General features: G+C 40.1%; 1 protein-coding gene across 1 annotated transcript; it reads right to left on the bottom strand.

The window, feature by feature from the left end:
* PSMA5 (proteasome subunit alpha 5) lies at positions 137-20,970 on the bottom strand. Its single transcript, XM_018045858.1, has 9 exons — positions 20,821-20,970; positions 16,320-16,386; positions 12,150-12,276; positions 9,606-9,673; positions 8,570-8,677; positions 8,370-8,428; positions 7,687-7,789; positions 6,576-6,662; positions 137-377 (listed from the first exon to the last, which is right to left on the bottom strand). Exons 1-9 carry the CDS (start codon positions 20,847-20,849, stop codon positions 300-302), a joined length of 726 nt encoding a protein of 241 aa, XP_017901347.1. The 5' UTR covers positions 20,850-20,970; the 3' UTR covers positions 137-299.

Here is a 22,324-nt window from a genome sequence, read left to right on the forward strand (position 1 = left end):
TCTGTTGTAGAGAGCCACTAAAACAATTTTAGAATATTCTGGTAGGATAGGGCTGTTAATACCACCATCCTTTTTGCCCCTAATATAAGCATTTTATACACAAGACTGCATTAGAAGAGAATAGTCTATTAACAAATATTTTAAATTTTTCTTTATTTCAGAACTGCCTTTATGTACAGACATCATAAAAAAATGCACATACACTGGAGATTTCCCAAGGAACTGGAGCTGGAAATAAAAGTTAAGGGTAACTAGAAGAACTAAAATTGTCCCCAAGAAATTCTACGGATCACACTTCCTTAAATGTCCTTGATAACCTCTTCAAGTTCTTCCTTTGTGAACATGTGGAAATTCTGGCCAGGCTGCACTGTGGCTAGCTGGAAAGAAAACAGAGAAGGGTTAATAAACTGGGCTCGATTACCTGCTTTAGTCCTCTCATGGTCAGGAGCTGTTGGTGATGCAGCTGTTCATTAGGAACTAAGGGATCTGCTGTCCCAGGGATAGCCTTTCCAGCAGCAGGTCCCTAAAATAGCGCTCTGACTCCAAAATAAAAACTCTTATTGACCAAATTTTCTATTTTGAGGTTAACCAACCACATAATAGTTAACCAAATGCCTGGCGTCATTGTCACTTGTTGAGATTACTTCAACAAGGATCACAAAAGCAGCAGTAAATTGGGGTCAGAACATTTTTCTGTTGAAGATTTCTTTAGACAGGTTAGATTCTGAAATAGACAAGCATATTCACACACTTGCAAATTGAGCTTGTGTGTGACCCTGGGATACCTGGACACCCTGTGCCTCAATTTATATTGGGATAATGGAGATAATAATAAGAATAGCACCCAGCTCATACGATTGCTGCTGTTGTTCAGTTGCCAAGTCCTGTCTATGTGTCAATCCATGTAAAATGCTTAGAATAGTGCTTAAAACATTATAATAAGCACCACTTAACTATTATTGTTGGGTACTATTTTCTATAAAATTGTCTATATGCTAACTTAGTAAGAAAAAGGTTTGTTTTGTTTTTTGAAAGGACTGGCCATGAAAAGATCGCATTAACACGGACAATAGGAAATCAGCAGTGACTCAAGGTATTTGTAAAATCCAGCAGTCAAGGTTACAACATATTTAAGCAATATAAGACCAGGGACAGGAGATGGTTAGTTTCAAATTTAACCAAATCCCCAGGTTTCCCATCATCTCTACTGACAACACAGTCCCATGTTCTAGGGCAATACTGAGGAATAGGGGCAACTTCATTTTTGCTTTCAGCTTTTGTGTTTGAGATGTCATTCCCTTATATTTTATTTTTTAACTTTAAAATTAAACATAGTAGGGCATTTTTTTAGTAACATTCACTACTAGTATTTAGTATAATTTGAAAACTGCCAAAATCAGCCCATCCAGTTCCATGATATGAACATGAAACTCTGCCTCAACTACAGGTAAAATTTAGAAAAAGACTACGACTGCACGTCTCAAAACACCTGAAGATCTGGTCTAGGGACAAACTAAAAAAACCCTGCAGTCTCCACTAGATTCTCCTAAAAGATCTATCCAAGTACCTGAAATGTCAGAAGAGTCCCAAACACATTTGTAAAATATATGTCAAATAATTTATTGATGTCCATATAGACCATAAGTTCTATTTCAAGGAAATGAAAATATATAAACACTTCCCTTATGGACATGAGGACAGGGAGATACAAAGTCAATAAACCAGAGAAGAGTGAGGAGCTAGAGTTCTCTGTCAAGTCACCGATGGCACACAAGCTAGTCCTCCTAAACCATTACAAGGGCTAAAAACCAGAAACTGGGTAATCCTGAATTAGAATAGTCCCGTAAAACCAGGCTGCAAATCAATACTAATAGGACTTAAACCAAATACTGCTTTCAGAAAGGTACTCATCACTAGATGAGTAAAAATAACCCCCTGCATTTACATAATGATACATTTATTTACATAATGAATATGAAAGCTACTTTTCTATTCATCTCACTTTCAAAAAACCTCTGTGAGGTAGATAAAAGAGTTATTTTCTTTTAGTGATGTGATCGATAATTAACTGCTAAGCACCTGTGTATAAGTTACGGTTGTACAAGGCACTACAGATCCAAAGATAAAGTCTGTCACTAAGGGTTATAGAGGTCAAATGCTTTTAATGTCAGATAAGGGTTGTAACAGAGCCTGGCACACAGAGAAAGGGACAAAGGAGTAATCTAGAGAGTCCAGGAAGGCTTCAAGGACAGCAATCCGAAGTAGCAGAGGGCAGGCTGAATATGCAAATACATAAAAGCATGAAACAAGATGATGTATTTGCAAAACTGAACGTAATTCTGAATGGCTAGAGCAGAGGTTGCATATGAGATGCGACATAAGGGAGAGATACTAGGAGTGAGAGCTCACAGAGACACAGTATATTAAAGTGGTTAAAAGTACACATCCCCAAATAAGGCCCCCCAAATGACAAGTTTTAGAAGTGTCGAAAATCTGAGGTGTCTGCTTCAGAAAAAGTCATATAGTAAGTCTTAAAAATGACCATGAAAATCTGATAAGAGGAGTTATGTTAGCAAGGGACAGTCTCGAAAATAACAGAAACCAATGGCAGTGATTGAGGAATAAATGAGAGGTGAGGCAATTCAAACCTTGACCCCACCATTTACCAATGCTCTGGGCAAGGTCCTACCTTCTCAAAGACTCAGTTTCTTCCTCTGTAAAATGGAAATATGAACACCTATCCCACAGGGCTACTGTGAGGATTTAAAGATAACTGCATGTGAAATTGTTTTTTTTCTTTGCTTGTGCATGCGTGCTCAGTCATGTCTGACTCTTTGCAATCCCATGGGCTGCAGCCCACCAGCCTGCTCTGTCCATGGGATTATCCCAGCATGAAGAACGGAGTGGGTACCCATTTCCTCCTCCAGAGGATCTTCCTGACCCAGGGATCGAACCGCATCTCCTGCACTGGCATGCAGATTCTTTACCACTGAGCCCCCAGGGAAGCCCTGCTCCCAGCACACTTGCTACTGAAGCTTCCGATGTATGCTCAGTTGCATCGGATTCTTTGCGACCCCATGGACTGCAGCCTGCCAGGCTCCTCTCTGCATGGAAATTTCTAGGCAAGCATACTGGAGTGGGTTGCCATTCCCTTCTCCAGGGGATCTTCCTGACCCAGGGATTGAACCTGTGTCTCTTGCATCTCCTGCATGTAAGATTAGCAATTTTTAATTTCATGTAATGATAATTTCAGGTAAAATTAACCTAACAGGTTAAACATATGCCTTAAGAGGTGTGGATTATTGTGACAGGAAAAGAAGTTTGGAATTTATCTTGCAGACAATAAGAGTCACAAAAAGACTTTTTTAGCAGCTGGCTGCCCATATGTGTGTGCTGTGCTCAGTCATGTCCAGCTCTTTTGTGACCCTATGGACTGTAGCCCTCAGGCTCCATGAGATTTTTCAGGCAAGAATACTGGATTGAGTTGCCATTTTCTCCTCCAGGGTATCTTTCCAACCGAGGGATCAAACCAGTGTCTTCTGCATCTCCCACATTGGCAGATGGATTCTTTACCACTAAGCCACCTGGGAAGACCCCTAGAAAAGGCTTTTTTAAAGTGGAGAACAATCGAGGTTGGCTACGCAATTCAGAAAATCCACTTCGGTAGCACAATGAAGTAGCAGGGGAAATGGAATGAAAACAAGGAGGGCAAGACTAGAAGCAGGAAGACTAGTTAGGAAATCTCTGAGAATATACAAGGCAGCAGAAAAATGGAGAGACTGAACAAGAGAAGGCCCTGGGAGAAGGGATGAAGAGGCACTGATATGAGAGTTATTTAAGGAGGCAAGGCACAGATCAGTGAAGACAAAGGGAGGCCAATGTCTTCAAGGCTTCTGCTGTGAATGACAGGTACACTAAAGGTGTCCAGGATTAGAAATACGAGAAGGGGAAATGGTTTTCAGGAAAAACGACAGGTTTTAGAAGTGTTAAAAGTCTGAGGTGTCTGCTTCAGAAAAAGTCATATAGTAAGTCTTAAAAATGACCATGAAATCTGATAAGAGGAGTATGTTAGCAAGGGACAGTCTCGAAAATAACCGAAACCAATGGCAGTGACTAAGGAATGAATGAGAGGCGAGGCAGTGAGGACGATGGATACAGACGCATCGTCTAGCAACTAAAGGTTAAAGAAGACAGCTAATAGCAATAAAATGTAGCAGGCTCTTGAATCTCAAAATTATGAAGCTAAGTGAAAGCAGTGAGACACAGAAAGAATACACACTGTAGATCCACTTATAAGAAATTCTAGAAGATGCACAACAAACCTGTAGCGACAAAAAGCAGATCAGGAACTAAAAAGGGGCATAAGGGAACTTTTGGGGATGACAGAGATGTTCTGTATCTTGATTGTGGTGGTAGACACAAGGGTAATTCATTTGTCAAAATTCACTGAACTATAAACTTAAAATAGGTCCCCATTATAGCATGTACATTATACCTCAACAAAGTTGATCTTTCAAAAAGGATACTAAGTAGAGAGAGAGGCTGACAAAGGTAAAGTTTAATATTTTTATTTTTCTAAAGAAAGATTCATTGGAAAAGACCCTGGGAAAGATTGAGGGTAGGAGGAGAAGGGGTAACAGAGGATGAGATGGTTGGATAGCATCATCGTCTCAATGAACATGAGTTTGAGCAAACTCTGGAGATAGTGATGGACAGGGAAGCCTGGCGTGCTGCAGTCCACGAAGAGTTAGACATGGCTTAATGACTCAACAAGTTATAAACATAATTGAGAAACTGAGGACAAATACCTGTTCTAATAGGTTTGGTTGAAAATTGGTGATGGGAAGAGAAAGGAATAACCAAGATAATGTTTTCAAGGGGATGTCAATCCAAATTTAAGCTGGGAGAACTTTTATAAATTATTATTAACTGCATTATGCATTTCAGAATCAAGAATATCCCACTGAGCCTATAACTCAACAATAAAAAACCAAATAACCCACATTAAAAATGGGCAAAGGACTTGAACATTTCTCTAGAGAAAATAAGGGGCTTCCCAGGTGGCTCAGTGGTAAAGAATCCAAGCAAGCCAAATGCCCCCAACCCCCACATCCCAACTCGTCTCAGATCGTCCAACCTTTAGGCCAGCCCCTTGTCCTGGCATCGTTTTGCCCCTTTCCCTGCAGCCACAGAACCTGTCTCTACTGGTGACAGACTGATAACAATACTCTCCATTCTTCTGCCTATAACCCGTCAATCCTCCTTCAGGGGTTTAATTCAAATATACATTTTCTCAGTCCACGAAGAGTACAGCTGAAAAGTATCCTGGTTAAGTGCTGACTAGTTTAATTACTGATTTGTGATTCCAGCCTCAGTTGGCCTCTAAGTTTTTCTGAATTAAAACATACGTACACACCATGCCTCCAAGGGTAAGCACTATCCTGACTTTTTACAACAATTTGTGATTCCAGCCTTAGCTAGTATTTTAATGTGGTTCAGCAATCCTTTTACTCATCCCTGTCTTCTCTCTTCCCTATTGAAAACACTTTTCCAAATATTTCCCATTCTTCTTCATTTCACCATTGCATTCACCCACCCTCAGAAGGTGATCTCACAATCACCAGGGAAATATAATCCCTCTCTCCCAATTCATTTCCGAACTTACCTTACTTTATCGTGACTTCCTTTCTTCCTGTCTACTCTTAGGATGCTAAATTAGGGCTTTCCGGATCTAGTCCATGCCTCTCCAGTGTCATCTCTTATCATCCCCCCACCTTACACACATCTCACGTTCCAGCAATAAGGCAGAATCCTCAAGGTTCCCTGTGATGCCCGATGATGTTCCACATGTGCTGCTTCCTCTTCCAGAATTCCACTCTCTTCTCCCTTTTCCAAACATCACTTCTTCCAGTAGCCTTTCCTAATGTCCCAGTGTAAGTTATATGTTTCCGTGTCAATCCGTTCTTATCGCTATTACCGAAGTATCAACCCAAGCTGCAATTACCTGTATGTCCTCTATACCACACAGTATACTATTAACACTTAAATTGGAACTGGACTTTCTGTGTCTGTATCCCTGGCATCTACCGATACATAGTACCTGGCATGTAACAGGTATTTATATAATGCTGAATCAATTCTACTTTCCAAAATGAACTCCTTCATTTGTACCATGTCTTCTCTCTCGAGAAATTTCCCATCACTAACTTCTGCTTTAAATTCTTTTAACATTTTTTCTATTCTCTTGCTTCTTTTCAGACTATCAAAGTATTTTCTAGTCTTTCCGTATCCTTAAAAAGACAAAAATCCTTTTCCTTAATGCTGCCTGCTGTTGCTGACATCAATGTCTCCTTGAGAAGGCAGCATATTCTTGTTTTGTCCACTCCATCACTCCCTTTCTTTAGCTCATCGAACTTCGGCTTCTGCCATTACTACTTTACTAGAATTGCTTACTCAATGGAAACCAATAATTTCTTAAGAACTGAGCATAAAAAAATGTGACTGTCTTGACCTATTTAACCTTTAGCAATGAGAGCTATGATATCTGAATAAAAATCAGTAAAACAGAAAAGTACCTCTATGTTAGTTGCATTCAGCTTCTCCTCCATTACTTGTTTGAGGATTATGAGTGAAGACTTGATGGCTTCTTTCAGTGTCATAGACTTGAAACAAAGAGGGTAAGAGTAGCCATTAATCGTATATAACTCCTCTTTCCTACACAGATCCCCCTTGTAACTCTCATCTTTCTGAAAAAAATGATTCAGCAAATATTAATAAATCAAACATCTTAGTAAGTATAGTACATTATCTGTAGAATTCAAGTAAGTGGTATATTTGCCACTTACTTGTAGAGTACATTTATTCAGAGGGGAAAAAGAGCCTTATTTTGAACCAGAATAAAGTCCTCAACTTTAATACAGTAAGTGATCTCTGAAGGAGAAAGAGTTAAACTTCTCCAGTCCTTGTCTTTTAATTTAAAAACAAGAAAATAATGGTGATATCCTATGAATAATTCCCAAATGATCTAGAAGGTAGCCCAATGGTTTAGAAAATCTGCTCTTTTCTTACCCCACTTTATACTTAATTTCCTGCACATGTAAAAGCAATGCTATGAAGGGTTGTTATAAGCAGACATCCCTGTATGAACCACCTGAATGACAAGTATAGCAGTCTTCAGCCACTACAATGAGTCACCCAAAACCAAATCTTCCATCCTACAAAGGTAAAAAGCCCATTTGCTTGAAGAGCCAGACTAGTCAATATAAAATGCTAAGTAAAGCTATGAAGATAAAGGATAAGCAAATTGTGGTATTATTTATACCATGGTGTATCACTCATCGATAAAAAGAAACTATTGAAATGTTCAAAAACATGAACATATCTCAAAAAGAGTATGTTGAACAAAACGCAGACACAAAAATACAAAGTATATGGCTGTATTTATAAAAAGGCCAGACAAAACTAATCTACAAATGTGGCTGAAAGGGAGGGAGAGACTGACTGCAAAGGAGGCAAGCATTTCGGGATGGGATGATGAAAGTGTTCTATTTTTTAAGTGGTGATTACCAGTGTATATACAATCATCAAAATTCATAGAACTGAACTCTTAGGTCTGTACATTTTATTGTATGAAAATTCTACTCTGATTTTCAAAATAATAATAAAGGCATGGGAATACTTAATTACCTTGTGGTAAACTTCTTGCAAGGAGCTCTGGGCACCCTCTGAAGCAGAGCCAATTGCTCGAGCATCACACTGTACAAAGGTTCCAGATGGGTCCATGTGAAACCTGCAAAACCACCAGAAAGAAGAGGATTAAAATGCTTAAGATATGGTGATATTTTTCATTACAAACATCTCTCTAAAAAATATAAATGCTTGGCCCTGCAGCCAGGAAATACCAAGGCATATATCCAAGACATCCCATGGCTGGAGAAATCAGATCTTTAAAAAAGTGTTTAAGAAAACAATAATTTCCTCTGGGATTTAGAGAATTACATATAAATATACTCTATACATACAGTATATATAAATATGACACTTATGTATGACTATCCAAATACCATTTGAGGATAAGGATCAAATAAATATTCGAGAACAAGGCTCTAAAACATATCTTGACTATAGTAACAAAGTTACTTCTCCTTTCCAGAAGTAGCACTGGTTCCAATAGGGGTGCTCTTCATAAAATCCCCAAATTTGTCTTTGTGTAAATAGACCAGAATCACTCAACTTTATAGAATTAGAAGCCCTTCATTTTTACAACTCTATAATAATCTTTCTCAGTTGATAAACAACCTATCCCATCCCAAATTATAAAAAAGTCTCCCGAAAAGGAATCAGGAGGAAAATGGCAAAACGGTACTTACAGTTGGGGTCCTTTTTCATCAACTCCTCCAAATAACAGGGCTACTCCAAAGGGACGGGACTAGAACCACAAATCAGAAGATATTAAGGTGAACAGCAGTGAACTAAGAGGGCAAGAAGACCAGGGAAAGACATGCTCCGAGGACAGACATGCTAAGTCCCACAGGACAGCAAGACAGCTTGGCGCAATCACCACACTCACCATGGCACCTGGGTCTGCGTCTTCTTCTCCAAACTGGAGCGCCAGATTCGACACGGCCTGAGTCACACTCTCCACAGTCATGGTCTCATTGTAGGTGAACCAATGGTTCTAAAAGAAGAGCAATGCATGGTTTACTTTTCACAAGACGGGCGTTAAAAGTAGCCTACCATCTAACTACACACATCCCTTTGAACTGTGGTTAAAAACTGAAGGCTCAAGCTTGGGTGTGTTTTCCTTAACACTAAACTCAAATGTTTGGGACTGCATGAGAGGAAGAGGAATAGCTCTGGAAATAAAGGTATACCAAAAGGACTCTGGGCAATGATGGCTAGAGGATCGCTCCCTTGAAAAACAGCTAACCCCTCAAAGAACCAAATTTAGTCTCTTTACAAAATGAAAGTTAATAGCTGAGTGCCACTTTCCCTCAAAGATTCTATTTTATTATTCTGCTGGTTTAAACTGAATTACTTATTCTTACATAAGTACTGACAGCAAACTTGCAAATAAGCACCAAGAATTTTTACCAATCAGGTTTTTTTTTTTCCCCTGACCAGTCTACTCTACAGGTAGCAAGAGCTCAGTTTAAAAAAAAAAAATAAAAAATCAGTATTCCTAAGCAGCATTTATCACCTGGTACATATAATTACTCACCACAGGAGGGTTGTCATTGCAAGCCTAGCAGCAAAGGGCAGGTGGGGCAAAACTCCTTTAGCTACCTCTACCTCCTGCTATAGTGCTCCCACAGAAAGTCAATTAGGGAACAGAATGCAGTGCACTGCCTACTTTACATAAGGCAAATCAAGAAAAAGCAAGAGACTGTCAGCACTATTTACCAGGGCTTCCTTAGAGCCGCAATGGTTGGATGGCTAGACTCCCGGCCTCAGAAAGTTACAACCAGCGGTTCTGCTCAAAATCACTCCCAAGAGCGACATCAGATATTAACACAGATAGCTACAGTACAGCCCAGGCAGTTGTATCATCACTAAACAAGGAACCCAAGCATCATGGTGAAAAGGAGAGTTGATGCTGATTTTACCTGTGTCTCCACTCTGGCTTTATCAATTAAAGTCTTAGCATCAGCAATTAGCCCACTCATGGCACAACCTGCAATGTAAAAGCAACAGTGACCCAGTAAGCCAAATCCTTGTACAACTTTCACCCACTCAGGAAATAACTGAAATTTTGGAGTGAAACCATGGCAGCCAACCAGCAATCCCATAGCACTATACCCACAAGATTAAATGAGCAAGTATCTGCACTGAACACAAGTATAATTATATCACCAACAAAAACCATCCACAGTGACACAGAAGTCCAGCTATTAAGAGAGGAGACAGAGGAGGACAGGTAATCAAACATGAATTGTCATATTTACATACTCAAACATTCCTTTAGCACTCTTTGTAGCCCATGCAAGCACTAACACTCCAACAGGAAAAATAAGGGGAAAAAAATTTAAAATAACTACCTCACTATGAGCTACAGTGGAATACCCTAAAGTAAAATAAAAAATCTCACATCCTGGCCAAACACCAACTAGTTATAGTAGAGATGGCCCAGGAAGCTGAGATTATGGCTATTACTTAACATGTCATGACTCAAATCCAAATTTCCAGCCTAGGTCTCACTCCCACTGTTCAGACCTATAAAGCCAAATGTCTCCCTTAATATATCTGCATGGAGAGACCACAGATTCAACTCATTTCCCTTCTTGACTTCATCTTCTTCCCTGGCCCTCATAACCAATCAAAAATCCCAAATTCTATCGATCACTGTCTGATTAGCCTGTCTGGTATTAATCCTTACCTCGCCGATGTCCAGCCACTTCCTTGGCTAAAGCCCTCCTCATCTTTGTATTTAGATTCTGACCTGGTCTCCATGCCTTCAGTTTCAGTACTGTTCACTCTACCTTCAACACTACTGTCAGAATGGTTTTTCTAAAATCCTAATCTGATCATATCACCTCAATGCATACAATCTTTGATGTCAATGCAAAAGGATCAAGTTTAAGCTCTTTTGTATGGTAAAAAGGACTTTCACTCTTTGATCCTAGACTCATTTCTTATCACGTTATATCTCCCATTCATCCCAAATTGCCGGTGCCAGCATTTTATATTTTGCACCATCACAGGTTTGCTCTTTTCTATACCCTCTCATCACAAAGCTCTCCCCTGCTATACCCAGACACTTACTCGCTTGGTAAACACCTCCTTATCCTTTAGAATTCAGCTCTGCTCAAGCATCACCTTTATGGAATTATGTTCTGAAAGCCTCACTACCACAGGCCCCAGGAAAAACTAAGTATTTCCCCAGTTATACTCCTATTGAGCATATGCCACAGTCTTTCTTAATATCTGCTGCTGCTGCTAAGTCGCTTCAGTTGTGTCCGACTCTGTGCGACCCCAGAGACGGCAGCCCACCAAGCTCCCCTGTCCCTGGGATTCTCCAGGCAAGAACACTGGAGTGGGTTGCCATTTCCTTCTCCAATGCATGAAAGTGAAAAATGAAAGTCAAGACGCTCAGTCGTGTCCAAATCTTAGCAACCCCATGGACTGCAGCCTACCAGGCTCCTCCATCCATGGGATATTCCAGGTAAGAGTACTGGAGTGGGGTGCCATTGCCTTCTACATCACTTAATTGCATTGACTTATTTACATGTTTATCTCCGTGATTAAACTGCATGCTCCTAGAATACAAAGGACTATGTCTATGTCTCTTTTCTGTGTCCCGGGTGTTTAGCACAAAGTCTGGCACACAGTAGATTGTCAGTTTGTTGAATGAAGTGACCCTGACCTACCTCCAAAAGGTAGATGAGATGGCTTGAGATAGACACAATGTTCTAATCCTTAAAGACTAAATCTTAGTTTCTGTATCTACGAAAGAGATAGTGTCAAGCTTCCTTCATCACCATGGCATTTGGTTCTGATGTCTTCAAGCAATTAATTATTTTATCAATGTTTCATTAATTAGATGAATAGATAGGTGAAGAAAATGTGGGCAGTCAACTAAAATGCCATGCTATAAAGAAGCAGAACTACTCCTTATGTTACAGTGATGCCAGAAGCTACAGGAGGGGGATTTATCAGAGACCTAAGAGGGGAGGAAGGGAAGGCAGGGGGAGATAGAATACAATGATAAATCTGAAAATGGAGGAAGAGTAGCGATCTGAAAGTCTATTATCTTTATACTCTCTGCACCTTAGTCACTCCGAAGATCTTTAAGAATTTCTCTTTTCTCAGTGGACACCCCTAGCTGCCCACATGATAATTCTGCTCCAGGTGGCCTCCTAATGTTATACATCCATGAAGACCCAGCCATCATAGGGAACTGGCCTACGATTCAACTTTTATATGCTTCAATAACCATCACATTTGCCAAGTCTAAACTTGAGGGAGAAAGGAACTTCTGGGAGTAGGTGAATCCTACAACTGCTTCCTACTACCAATATTATGCACAATGGCCTGGAAAGCAACAGCTAACAAGGGAATCAGATGTTCACCTAATGAACCTCCCTTGGAACATCAAGGAAGACTGATGAACTCAGCAAAATCCTACAGAACAATCTTCCCCTACTTCTTACCTATGTGAGCATCAATCTCTACAATTTTCTCAATGCTGCTGGGCTCCATGAGTGGAGAGGTAATTCTCTTCTCCACAGCTAGGCATACACCCTCTGATGTCTGGATCCCGATGGCTGTGGAACCAAGCTACAGAAAAACAGGTTATGTTATCATGGAGAAGTCAAAGAATAGTCTCACCTACTCACCAGAAATCTCTCTGTATATCTTCACAGGATTGAAGCTTCAATCAGCCATATCTAGTACACAGAGAGAACAGGAGTCCCCTAATAAATAATGTACTATTCCTGTCAGTGACAAGACCATTGATTTACAGAATTCTGTGCTTGTAAAGGGGAAGTTTTATTATAAGGTATTCAAAATGTCTGGAAAACAATCAACTCTAGCGCCAATTTTTTGGAGATGGGCAGGTTCTAAAGTCCTAAACATAGTGGATGAGAAATAATACAACTGTAATGTTGCTTTTGGACTTGGTATCTTTTTATCTCTGCTACCTTGAATTATCCCAAAAGATGATATCCCTCAAATGTATGTGACCGCCAGAAAAAAAATTTTACTTAAAAAAATTTTTTTAAAAAGTAAAGAAAGAAAAAGAAACATCACCAACAACATAAAAATCTCTCTCAAGGTCACTAGCAGTCTACAATATAGCTTGATTTCATCCCTCCAGCTGCACAACACCATCCTAGTCACCCACCCTTCATCTCACATCTGCAAAATGGGGGTAATAATATCTATTCATCAAGAAGGGTAAACACACTAATACATAAAATACTTAAAATGGCAACTTGCACATAAGGAACAAGCAACAGATGTTAGCTGTTTTATGTGCCAAGATGACTTCAACAGCCTCCTACTTAGTCTCCCCATCTTTAATCTCCCTCCCAATGCATTGTTCATGGACAGCCTAACTGATACAATAATATGCTATTTTCATTATACTTCTTCTGTGAAGAACCAATGTCTCCCTATACTGCCTATACATAAAACCCAAGCAAGCTTCCAGAGTTCTCAAAACCTAACCATACTTTTCTCTTCCAACTTTATTACGCATTATCCTCTAACCAGATCCCCCTGTTGCAGCCAAATCCATTTTCTCATGCCATGTCATCCCCTGCATCTGCACCTCTGCCATGCCGTCACCCCTGGAATATACTCTTCCCTTTTCCAATCCAAATCCCACCCCATCATTCGTAACGTCTCCCAGGACTATATGTGCTCGCTTCTCTAAATAGTCATTTTTTTCACTTAGTTCTACAAAGCAATGACTGTCAGTGTGAGCATCAGGTTCCTGGAGTCTGTTATCGCAAAGTATTTGAACGAATTTCATGAATCATTGTGCACAACATGCTTTCAACACATATGCAGACTGAATGATCATAGCTCATACATATCTGTATTCCTTTTCAAATGTACAAAGTTATGACCTTATTTTTTGTTGTTGTTGAGTCACTAAGTTGTGTCCGACTTTTTGTGACCCCATGGATGCATGCCAGGCTCCATGGGGCTGTCCAGGCAAGAATACTGGAGTGGGTTGCCATTACATTATTTAGAAGTGTTACTAAATGTATATACCTGCTTTTCATTGTATATTTTATTAATCCACAGTACATGCATAACTGCAGGAAATGAACTGCCAAAGAATTTTATGTAAAAAATGAATGCTCTTACTTCTGAGTAAAGGTGTAGACTGAATATGTACATTAGCTCCACTCCTTCCCCAAGCCTGAGGATAGGAGATTAAAGGGCTTAAGCATGGGTAGGATAAACACACTAGGACAAAGAGAAAGGCAAAGCCACAGAAACAACAAAATTTTCAAAAAAGAAGGTGGAGAAGTGATAATTTACTTAGCAGACACAAGAAACCGAAATCCTCAGCTAAGTAAAGAAAGTACAAAAGCAACCTGATTTATATCACAGGACCACCCCACTACTGGTGCTCAAAAAGGGAATGATGGCAACAAGGACCTCTGGGAATAGAAGTGGAACAGCTAAAAATTACAAGATTAGTTCAGTGTGTGCTTAAGAAACAGATTTCTAGATCCCTTACCCCACACTATAAAGCTAGAGTATGCCCCCCACTCCCACTCTTGCAGACGACTCTGGAAAGCATAAAATGAGGGTGCGTCTACATTGGAGGACACCAAGCACGTTCAAAGGTAGGAGTACTACTGTCAAAACAAGGGGATTAAGTAAAAATTGACAAGCTTAATGTTACAAATCCCAGCCTTCTTCCCCTACACTGCTCTCCGAAGTGACTAGCCAAAAATACCCTTCAGGCATGATATGAGAAGAGGCAGTTTTCTCTACAGCAGGAGTTTTCAAATTTTCTGATCCAAATCTACATTAAGAAATACATTCTACATCAAGGACCATAATGTACAAATAGATACAAAGAAACAAATATAATAGAAACAAAGTTTCATGAAAATAAGAAAAGAAATCACCAACACTCTGGGCAAGGCATCCTGAAATCCATGGCTCCATTCCACTTAAAAAGAGAGATGCTCCTACAACCTGCTAAATTGACCCAATGCCCACTAATTCAAGATCTGCAGTTCAAAAAAAAGTATCTAAAGAATCTAGCTAGTTTAAGAGTAAAAAAAAAATCTAAAGAAAAAAAATTTTTTTAATCCTTGGAAGAATTAAAGGATTCTTAATTCTTTAAGAAAGCAGACATGAGAAATCCAAATCCTAAGCTAAGCAAAGAAAGTCCAGAAGCAACCTGATTTATATCATATCATTTTAAGGATAAAATGATAAAACAATGCAAGAGGGAGTTAAAGGAAGATGACAATGGAAGATCCTAAATGCACAGCCATGCCACAGGCCCAGAGAATCAGCCAGGCTGGAGCAGGTCAGAGGCTCAAAGATTTCTTAAGAATCTTTTAACGGGATACTTAATGTGCCTGGGTGTTTTGAAAGGATATACATAACTTGGAGAACCTGGGGATGAATTACTGATATTTACATACCAAATCAGGCAAATTTTTAAAGAAGAATTATTAACTCTCAGGAAAACAATATTGTGAAGAAACAGAAAAACAGCTCAGGTAGCTGGTCCATCATTTTCTGCCCACTGTCTATTACAATGCTTCCACCTTCACTTCTACACCTTCAACTAAGAATCTGCTTTGCCTTTTTCCAGACTGTCATACAACCATTTTCCCCAATATACACTTTTTAGAAAAGGTAATTTAGAGGGAAACACAACAGTTCTCTTCAAATATGTGGGCAATTGTCTTACGGAAGAGGTTTAAACATCTTGTATGGTTCAAGGGTAAAACTAGGGCCAATTGAAGAAAATTTCATGAAGCTAGACTCAATTCAATACAGGATAAATTTCTAAACCATTATGACCTATTTTCAAACAGAATGAGCTATCTAGTGAGAAAATATTCTGTCACTAGAACTACAAAAACAACCTGTTTGGGGATGTAAAGGTGATTGAAACAGTGAAGAGCTGGACTAGATCAGTAATTCTCAACCCTTGCTAGACACTAGAATCACCAAGGGAGTCCTTAAAATATTGATGCCTGGACCTCATTCTCCTCGACCTAACTTAGATTTAAATCAGAATTCAGACTATCCACAATCCAACAAAGAGAAGATCCCACATAACTAAATTTCAGTATACAGTTTACTTTCTAACTTTTTGAAAACTGGTTTGAACTATTCAATTTTGTTGTTAGATTACAGAACACATCTCTTATTCAGTCCCAAAAATATCTAGTACAAATTGACAAATTTACCAACAAGAATACAGGCGATCAGTTAAATAATTTGTTCAAGATGACAAAATACCTCGCAGGTGCTAACTCAGGAATTCTATACCCCTCTCTTTATAGTTAAGAACATTACAAACACAAACATGTCCTTCCAACCCTACTAAGAAAAAGCTACTTACATAACTGTGAAGAAGTAATTTGTTTAAAAAGCTTTCAAATAGCTGGGACTCAATCTGTTATAAAAAAGTTTAATTGTGCCCAACACTGTAAATCAACTATACTTCAATTAAAATATTTTTATAGTTAACTGTGATTGATTAAAGGGAGATAAAGAACATTTTCTAAAGAAATTATTTAAATACATTTACTCCAAATGCTCTGCCAGCAAAGCACTAAACATGTAATTTCAAAAACTATCCCACTTGATACTACTTGATACTATACCTTGATAGCCTCAATGGCATATTCGACTTGAAATAATCTTCCTTCAGGAGAAAAAGTATTCACACCCCTATAATTTAAAGAAAAAAAAGGTATTAAAATTTTCAGAGAAAAGAAAAAAAAAAACCACACAAAAAAAACCCACACAGAGACATTAAACTCAAGTTCCCTGACATCTAGCTCAGATGTGCATATTGTCATTATTCTCTTTTAACCACAACAATCTTCTATTTTTTGGGTACATTAACAGTTTTTCAAGAGAATGGAACCTATGTACAGAACACTTCTGTCCCACTATCAGAGTATCTTCAAACTGACCAAATTAGAGTAGGCGACTTTCTGCCTCAAGCCTGAATCAATTTGGAATCCCTTTGGTAAATTCATGCCCCCAAACTATCAGGTAATTCTTAAGAAAATGTGCATTTATCCTTATCCTCTTTCCATTATGTGCATTTGACATTTCTTTTTAGTAGAAATCAGCCACAGGGACATTTCTCTGTTTATTCGTATGAATTAGTATTGTTATCGGAACAACAGACAGATCTGTGTGGTTCCTAAAACCTAACCTGATTAATTCACTCAGTATATTATCTAATTATATGCCAGAATGCTCTTCTCCCTTAAACAATTCCCAACCTTTCCTTGCTCCGGTCTGTTAGAAATTCCTTTGGAGAAGAGGCAGCACAGTATTAGCTATACAAGCTTTCAGCACGTGATGGACACTAAGAATATTTGAACAAGTAAAAGCAAATGGTTGTGTTCCTTGGTTTATGGAATCTGGAGTTTATAACATGCAACTATCATGATAAAGAGCAGTGTTTTCAAATTTATCAAAAACTTTCTTCCCCTAAAAGAAATGTGTGTGTGTGTAACTCCCAAACATAAAACAGATAATAAAGGCTGATGTTTACTGCATGTCTACTATATGCCTAGCACTGTTATAATCCTAGAAATGACAGCACACTTAATCCTCAATCCCATGAAGTAAACTAAAGCAGATACTATTTTAGAGAAGAGGAAATTGAGACACAAAGAGGTGGAGTAATTTGCCCAAAGTCACTCAGCATATAAGAATCAGAGCTGGAATGAGAATTTAGGCAATCCGACTACAGAGACGAAGCTTCTAACTATCAGGACTCAAAGGAGAATCTCACCATTCCAGCCTCTCATTTTCCCCAGAGGTGCTTTCCTTAAGGTCATTTAAAAGGAAATTTATGACTCTAAAGAACAGTTTTTTAAAAATCACTGAGAAGGAAGTCAGGGCAGAAGATCTGGGATTAAATTCTAGTTGTGTCACCTACTAACTTTCCTTCTCTCAAATGCAAAAAAAAAAACCACCCCACCTATCCTGCTTCTGTCACAATACAATTGGTATTGAATGGCACAGATTATGAAAGTGAAAGTTTAGTCGCTCAGTCGTGTCCAACTCTTTGCGACCCCATGGACTGTAGCCTACCAGGTTCCTCCGTCCACGGGATTTTCCAGGCAAGAGTACTGGAGTGGGGTGCCATTTCCTTCTCCAGAGGATCTTCCTAACCCAGGGATCGAATCTGGATTTCCCACATGGTAGGCAGACGCTTTACGGTCTGAGCCACCAAATTACTCTGTGAATATGAATACAGTATTTTCGCTCTAATTCAGGAACTTCATCCTAGTGAAGTATTCCCATATCTTCTCTAATATGGGCTCTGCTCTTGGCCCTCTTTTCAAACCTTCCCTGGGTTATTTCATCTATACTAAGCACTAACTACTTCCAAATCTCTATTGCCAGTTTGACCTCTTTCCTCGTTAATCTGAATGTCTTCTGAGTGTTTCCACATGGATATCCCATTAATACCAAACACTTAACACTTTCCAATCTGATAAATCTTAAATCCAGTCATCCTTTCGAAATTGACTCCACCTGCTGCCATTCCTACTTCATTGTTTACTTTGAAACACCTCCCTGCTCCCAGTTTCCCAAGAGAGAAAGTTCTGAATGACCTGACTCAGTGCTTCCCTTCTCCCGTATTAGTGCACAAGTGCCCAGTCTCTTCAGTCGTGCTGGACTCTGCAACCCCACCAACTGGAGTCCAGCAGGCTCCTCTCTGTGGGATTTTCCAGGCAAGAATACTGGAGTGGGTTGCCATTTCCTCCTCCAGGGGATCTTCCCAACCAAAGGATAAACCTCCAGCTCCTGCATGGGCAGGCAGATTCTTTACCTCTGAGCCACCTGGAAAGACCTTTCCCATATTAACCATATGCCAAGTCATATTAATTTAAATCAGTTCCTCCCCCACAGTAACTCAATTCTCCCTTCCATTCTCAATGCCCTCATTACCTTTCACCTAACTATAACAGCCATCTAACCGGTATTGACTCTTTCCTCTAATTCAGTCAATTAGTTTCTATAAATACAATTATGACTATGTAACTTAAAATGACAATTAATGGCACAAAATAAGACCCAAACCCTTCAACTTCAAATTAAAAGCCACCCAATACCTAGCACCAGTGTTTTTCTCTGAACTCCCCCTATTCCCATATGCGCATTGTATGTGCCAGAAGCCTAGAATTTTCTCAAACATGAACTGTGTTTTCTCATGGCCCCTCCCCTGTTCATCTTATATTCTCTGCCTCAAAACTATTGACTCTTACTGTGCATATTTATTAAATTCTTACTCCTGAACTCATTTTAAATATCAACTCCTTCTAAAGTTTTCCATAATCCCCTTATAATATCAAATGCAACCTCTGTCATTAAAACTCCCATAGTGTTGATTTCAGCTTCTCTAATGACATGAACACATTTCTGACTTATACTGTAGTTACTTTTGTAAACAGCGGTTTTTTTTTTTTTTTTTTTTTGGCCATACCTCATAGCTTATAGGATCTGTTCCCCAACGAGGGATCCTCAGCAGTGAAAGCCCAGAATTCTAACCACTGGACCACCAGAGAATTTTCCTGTTAAGTAGTTTTTAAAGGACAGTCTCCCATATGAGAACAGGGATCTTGATTTTTGTTCACTGCTGTATGATCAGCAACTTAAACAGTGCCTTGTACACAGCAAGCATTTAAGTATATTAGCCAAGCAGACTATATTTTAGGCATTCTTATGAAGATACAATGAAGGAGGAAATGGCAACCCACTCCAGTATCCTTGTCTGGAGAATCCCCTGGACAGAAGAGCCTGGTGGGCTACAGTCCACGCAGTCGCAAAGAGTCAGACACGAGTAAAGCAACTCAACACAAACGCAGGAAGATACAAAAATGAGTAACACGAAGCAGTTAATAAAGCTGTTAAGTAAATGATCACAAAAACCTTAATAAAGGTTTTCTGATAAGGACAATTTCCATCATACACACCCTTACTCAAAACTGTATCACACAAAGACGATTCTCTTCAATGTTTTAGAAAATACCGACCAACAAAGTCATTTTATACGACAGTAGGAAAAAAGTCAGTTTTAAAGCCTCACATACATCTTCTGAGTCAGTAAAAATTTTTTTTAGAAGTAGCAGTTCTAAGTGATAAGACTTTCAACAAGATCAACATATACTTGAGAAGAAATGCAGCTTCTCAAAGCCATCTAATAAAGAGAAAACACCTGCCTTTCCTGGCCTCAAAATTTTTAAGCAACTTAATAGCTAGCTATGTGAATCATAACTGATCAAAACAGAAACTGAAAGTAAAAATGTCTACAGCATAAGTAGAACAACTTAATATTAACATCCCCAAGCTCTCAAAGTTTTTTTCTTTTAAATAGATACAACAATCTCACAGCTCTGATTTCAAAAACAGGTTTGGTTTTCGACACACTTAAAGCAACTTCCCTTAAACTTTTTAAAAACTCAAAAAGGCTATTTGAATCAGCATGATGACAAAACTCTTGAGAATCACTCTAAATTTCAGTTCCCACAAAATCTGACTCCAGACACTGTGTCTTGGCAAAGCTGAGACTTCCTTCGCTCCTCTGCAGAAACTAAACATCCCAGGACACCCTACTACAACTCAATCAAAGGAATAGCAGCTTTATTCCCACAACTAAGAAACGGAAAAGGAGGCTGTCCTCCTAGAAAGAAAAGGGAGCTGAAATCATCAAACCCAATAAGTGATCCCTAATTGCTTTTTCTTCCAGGTAGCGCGTTTACATCTTTTAAAAGGCAGTCACACTCAGCACAAAAAGAAGGGGAGAGAGGGTGACTCCTGGCCTTCCCCGGGTTAAAGGTCAGAGTTCCGGCCCCATCAGCCTTCTTTTCCGAGGCACAAAGCGGAGCTTCACGCTTCCGCACCGACTTGGGACCCAGCAGTGACTCAGCGGTAGGACAACTGAGGCCGATGGGCGCAAATCTAGCCTTGGAGAACACAGCGGACGCCTGGGGAAGGGAGGAAACCCCCTGGCTGGGCCAGAATTCGGGTTTGTGGGGTGCCCCGATGACACGGCAGAACCCAGGCCCAGACCGGGCCCCGCGTCCGCCCACCCGTTACCTGACCCCCTCTCCCCTCCCCCCCAGCCATACAGACCTGTCGTACTCAGACCGGGTGAGAAACATGGTAAGGGCAGGAGAAAGCGGCAGTGGCTACTCCGGGATTCTTAGAGCCAACACGAGTCCACCTGCAACCAACTCACCCACACCGCCACACTGCCAGGGCCACTCTCCCAGCTGCGCGTGCGCTCGCCACCCTTTCAGCCCGCCCTCCCGTACCTGTCTCTTATTGGTTGACCGGAGTTCCCGCCGAGGTGATTGGGCCAACGAGCTAACCCGCCGGGCCTCCGGTGGCCCAGGGTGGGCGGGACAAAGGTCGTTCTTCCGTTTTAAATCGCTAGTGGTTGCCAGGGGCGCTCGGAACTGAAGGCGTGTGGTCAACCTGTCCCAAGATTGTCGACTGGGTAATTTTATGGCGAGCCAGACTGTCTGAACCCTGGTTTGATGGGTCCCTATCAGAGAGCGTTTGTCCCAGGCTCTCCTCGCTGTCCACCCGCCCGGCTGTTAGCTGTATTCCCCGCTCTTCCGGCTCTGGCGCAGACTTCCCTCCAGGTGCTGTGACTGCCTGCAGGACTGAACTTGGGAAATGGCTTGCGTCTGCACCGGTGCTGTGAGCGAGTCCATTCACTTCAGCTCACCCTTCCCATGGCTCGTTTGTTGAGGAAAGTTGGTGAGTTTTAGTTGGTAGGAAGGTCTTGAAGTTTCCCCATGGCCAGGGTAATTTTACAGGAAGTCTCCTACATAGGAAATTTCAAAGTTGAAAGTTGCAAACTTTCAAAGGTGGAAAGTGCCTTCGCCTGTCCAGTTACCTAAGATAGTTCACATGTCTGGCATACATTGTCACATGTGTGCGTCCTTTACAAGTGGTTTTGCTTTTGTGTTCTTTACAGTAGTATATAGAGTACAGTAGTATAGTATCTTTATTTCAAAGCCAAGATATCCTGAAGTGAGCTAAAGCAGTGGTGATGTAGCTGGTACTACTGCACTTTCCAAGGTACTGTACCATAAGATTAAAAGTGTTTTCTTTGTTTTTTTGTGTGTTTTTTTTTAATATATTAGTGTGAAAAGTATTTAGAAACCTATTACAGTACATTACTATATAGCCGATTGTGTTAGTTGGATGCTTAGGCTAACTTTGTTGGACTTACTAACACGCTCTTGGAAGGGAACTCATTCATGTGTAGGGGACTTCCATTCTTGCCCCCCAGCCACTAGTACTACAGGCTTTCAACCTAGTGACCCAGAGCTCTGGATCTGGGGTTCAAATTGTTCACTGCTTTTTCTATTATCCATGAATTAAGTGGCAGCAATGTCTTGTTTGTTTTTCTAACTTACCTTCCCTAAGGGTAGGAGAGCACACTCACAGCTTCATAGAAAGCTGTAAATGATACGTTCAAGAAAGATAGCCAGTTAGGAAGTCATTTAGTGCGTGGTGTATGACTGAAAGAGAAACGCCAGCGTTCCATTTTTGGTTAATAATATACCACTGGTCAAGGCCTCAACCTCTCCAGGCCTGTTTCTCTCAAGTTCCTGACTTGGCC

Source organism: Capra hircus, chromosome 3, assembly GCF_001704415.2.
Source record: "Capra hircus breed San Clemente chromosome 3, ASM170441v1, whole genome shotgun sequence".
NCBI lineage: Eukaryota > Metazoa > Chordata > Mammalia > Artiodactyla > Bovidae > Capra > Capra hircus.